Source organism: Volvox carteri, assembly GCF_000143455.1.
Source record: "Volvox carteri f. nagariensis unplaced genomic scaffold VOLCAscaffold_59, whole genome shotgun sequence".
In the NCBI taxonomy this organism is placed as follows: domain Eukaryota; kingdom Viridiplantae; phylum Chlorophyta; class Chlorophyceae; order Chlamydomonadales; family Volvocaceae; genus Volvox; species Volvox carteri.
In genome coordinates this window covers 207,098-208,710 of record NW_003307602.1, presented here as the reverse complement: position 1 = coordinate 208,710, position 1,613 = coordinate 207,098, and the positions used below count along the sequence as shown (strand labels likewise).

General features: G+C 48.4%; 2 protein-coding genes across 2 annotated transcripts in view; one reads left to right on the top strand and one right to left on the bottom strand.

The window, feature by feature from the left end:
- The window catches only part of VOLCADRAFT_97235 (uncharacterized protein), a gene marked incomplete at both ends in the record, with an annotated part of 8,542 nt that extends 7,848 nt beyond the window's left edge, over nucleotides 1-694 (bottom strand). The window contains 2 exons of the mRNA XM_002956206.1: nucleotides 344-445; nucleotides 599-694. Coding sequence (XP_002956252.1) covers nucleotides 344-445; nucleotides 599-694 — 198 coding nt within the window. The remainder of the gene's footprint in view (nucleotides 1-343; nucleotides 446-598) is intronic.
- Nucleotides 695-879: 185 nt separating this feature from the next.
- Nucleotides 880-1,613, top strand: part of VOLCADRAFT_97234 (uncharacterized protein) — a gene marked incomplete at both ends in the record, with an annotated part of 2,987 nt that continues 2,253 nt past the window's right edge. Inside the window, 2 exons of the mRNA XM_002956254.1 lie at nucleotides 880-896; nucleotides 1,364-1,388. Of these exons, the coding sequence (XP_002956300.1) occupies nucleotides 880-896; nucleotides 1,364-1,388 (42 nt within the window). The remainder of the gene's footprint in view (nucleotides 897-1,363; nucleotides 1,389-1,613) is intronic.

Below are 1,613 nucleotides of genomic sequence, written 5' to 3'. Positions count from 1 at the left end.
GGTCGAGGGCGAGGGGGATCAAAACCAAGGAATGGAACAAGGAATGAGAACTTCGGTAACCCCTTCGTCTTCTTCCCCAAAGGGGCCGGCGTTCAAAGTGCAAAACTGCCAAGGGAGTCCTAGGGAGGGGGATTTAGGGTTTTAAAATCTATCTTTAAAAAACCCTAAAACCTTAAGGAGGGGGTTGGGAAAGAGAGATGAGATGAGATTTACGACTTCCTGTTGTCAAGCTCTCTTTTTGGCAATACCCCTCACGTCAACTGATGATGGACAGACAGACAGACAGACAGACAGACAGACAGATGGCGACGGAACCCACAAATACTCTCTCTCTCTCTCTCACCAAGTTGACCACGCCAGGCGACGGCCACAGGGCCTTATTGCCGTACAACTTCCTCAGCGGCCCGCCGTCAGCATACTCCTGAATGATGTACAGCCGCCACTCCTGCACGTGATGTCGTACAACACCCGTACGGCACCAGTACGGTGAAAAAAACGACTTATCAACAGCAATACCACTACCACCGGCAAAACAGCAGATATAGTCCTACCGCCCACTTATCGAACCATCCTAACCCCCACAACCACCTCAACCAACACCATCAGGCCACAGTAGTCTTAGTAGTAGTAGGTACTCGTCATCTAGGCTCAATAGATAGTCATCTAGGCTCAATAGATAGTAGGTACTCGTCATCTAGGCTCAATAGATAGTAGGTGCTCCGCACCTAGTTGTCCCCTTCTTCCCCTTTAGTTCCCCTAAAGGGGAAGACGTATGTTTTTGTAGGTTATTGCCTGACTAATGGATGTTATCAGCTGCTGCTTTGTGATTGGGGATAATGTTTTGGGTTGGGTTTTTGGTATATGTGTAAAGTATAATATATGGCTGCAATACAGGTGTAGGTACAGTCCAGATTTCGGTATGGACATGGATCGTTCATACCATGTTGAACACTGCCCATCCCATCAGCATGTGGCCTTTGCCGTCACGCATACATACGTACATACACACATACAAACGCTCATACGTACAACACTCCCGACGTCGCTTTAGGACTTTGGCAGTTGATTCTTAATTTGCGCGTTGAATTGCGGTCCCTTCTTCGTCCCGTCCCCTGCCGTCCTCTTTTCTATGTAATATTGAAACGAATAAAAATCGGACACCGGGTCTATAGAGTTTCGTTCGTAAGACCGTACGCGTTTGAGTTAATATAACGTCCTACTTTCTAATTTTATTTTTTGTCTTCTGTCCCCTTCGTGAGGATACTCTCCCTCTTTTTTTCCCCTGCGCTCGGTAACTTGGCTTTGCTGGGGCCGCTGTTGGACGCACCATCACCACCCGCCCCACCGCCACCACCATCTTCAGGGGCAAGTCGGGCCGCCATCAGACGGTGAGTGGGTGGTTGGAAACGTTAGGCAGCCCAGTGTTTCTTTTGGTAATATATTACTTTTTTGGGAATAAAGGGGGGTCTGAGCCTGGAAGAAATGGAATCGTTGGTCAGTTGGCCGTACCGGTTCATTACTTCGGCCATAAGTCGCCCCAAATGCCTGCCGACAGTGTACATATATATAACTTTGCCTTCGCGTGCTCACGACGTTTATGGACAGTCAAAGTG